The sequence below is a fragment of the Priapulus caudatus genome, unplaced genomic scaffold (genome assembly GCF_000485595.1).
Source record: "Priapulus caudatus unplaced genomic scaffold, Priapulus_caudatus-5.0.1 Scaffold743, whole genome shotgun sequence".
Lineage (NCBI taxonomy): Eukaryota > Metazoa > Priapulida > Priapulimorpha > Priapulimorphida > Priapulidae > Priapulus > Priapulus caudatus.
Genome location: NW_014577804.1, coordinates 126,399 through 127,658, shown reverse-complemented (window position 1 = coordinate 127,658; position 1,260 = coordinate 126,399). Strand labels below are relative to the sequence as shown.

At 49.1% G+C, this 1,260-nt stretch overlaps 2 protein-coding genes across 7 annotated transcripts in view; one reads left to right on the top strand and one right to left on the bottom strand.

Annotated features, from left to right (window-relative positions):
• Positions 1-1,260, top strand: part of LOC106813234 (cytochrome P450 2C11-like) — a 60,228-nt gene that overhangs the window by 27,977 nt on the left and 30,991 nt on the right. For 3 of the 4 annotated variants that reach the window (XM_014817323.1, XM_014817322.1, XM_014817324.1), the window contains exon 1: positions 257-1,137. The exons of the other annotated variant lie outside the window; for it this stretch is intronic. In XM_014817323.1, coding sequence (XP_014672809.1) covers positions 880-1,137 — 258 coding nt within the window. In that variant the 5' untranslated portion in view covers positions 257-879. Of the gene's footprint in view, positions 1-256; positions 1,138-1,260 lie in introns of those variants that run through there. 4 annotated transcript variants of the gene reach the window in all.
• The window catches only part of LOC106813232 (cytochrome P450 2C15-like), an 81,306-nt gene that overhangs the window by 50,494 nt on the left and 29,552 nt on the right, over positions 1-1,260 (bottom strand). The window lies entirely within an intron of this gene.

Below are 1,260 nucleotides of genomic sequence, written 5' to 3'. Positions count from 1 at the left end.
TTTGCCTTCTTCCTCCCTCTCTGGCTGACTTTCCGCGCACTCTGGCGTGAGTGCAGCTGGCAGGTGACTCTGACAGTGACTCTGTCCGCCGGATCGATGGCTTGACACTTTCTATGCCACCTTAAATTTCCCGCTTAGCCCGTGTGTATATCCGTTGCATAGAGGAGCACACAAAACTGCCACGTTTTTTGCCTCACATACGACGGAAGCTCAAGGATGACTCTGTGAATCAAGGAGGATTCGATAAAGCTGAAGCTGCATCTCCACGTCAAGGTTGCGTCAAGCTTTACGCGTCCACAGTAGTATATCGTATATGTATAATTACATCCCCCAACATATATCAAGAAGCCAAAATCGTTACACACGGAACTGAACGTTAAATCTGTGACGTGTATCCAAGGACAATTCTCGTTTAACGTTCTTCGTCATTGGCTGAATATGAAGTTAGAATGTAACCCAAATTTACTTGTTGACATTTGGTATATCTCTACGCACGCAAAAGACCAAGGGTCATTGCATCGCCAATAGCCTAACAGTCCATTTACAGTCGATTTATATCAAGCGGTGTGACAACTCAGTAACACCTCGCTCCAAGTGTACTATTTAATTGCTATCCTATGCTAACCTCATCCTAAGTTAATCCTCCCCTATCCTAACCTTATTCAAACCTATTCTAACCTATCCTATCCTATCGTATCCTACCTTATCCTATCATATCCTATTTTTTTCTATACTCTCGTATGCTATCTCATAAAAGCCTATCCTATTCTATTTCCTCACATCGCATCCCATCTCATCCCATCCCATCTCATCCTGTTCGTCCGTGGCCGGACGCGCATCCGAGTGTGTTACTAGGCTGTTAGCGCACGTGTGGCGACAATGGGCGGCACCGTAGCCAGCGCCTTCGCGCAGCTGCTGCAGTTTCTCGGTAGAAACATCGTCAGCGTCGTGTTGGTCGTCATCACGGCTCTCGTGTCGTCGTACTACGTGAAGCGACCGCGTGGAGCGCCGCCCGGACCCCGCGGCTGGCCCGTCGTCGGCTCCCTCGTCTCGCTGGCCGGCAAACATGGGGGACGTTACCTCAAGCAGCTGAGTGAGCAGTACGGACCGATATTCAGCCTCTACATGGGATCACAGGTGAGCAAAGTTATTATGTACATATATCGGTGTGTGTGACTACAAGCGCCCGTGCGTGCGTGCGTTCGTGCGTGCGTGCGTGCGTGCAAAATATGTGTGTGTGTTTCATCCGATTACGTATGG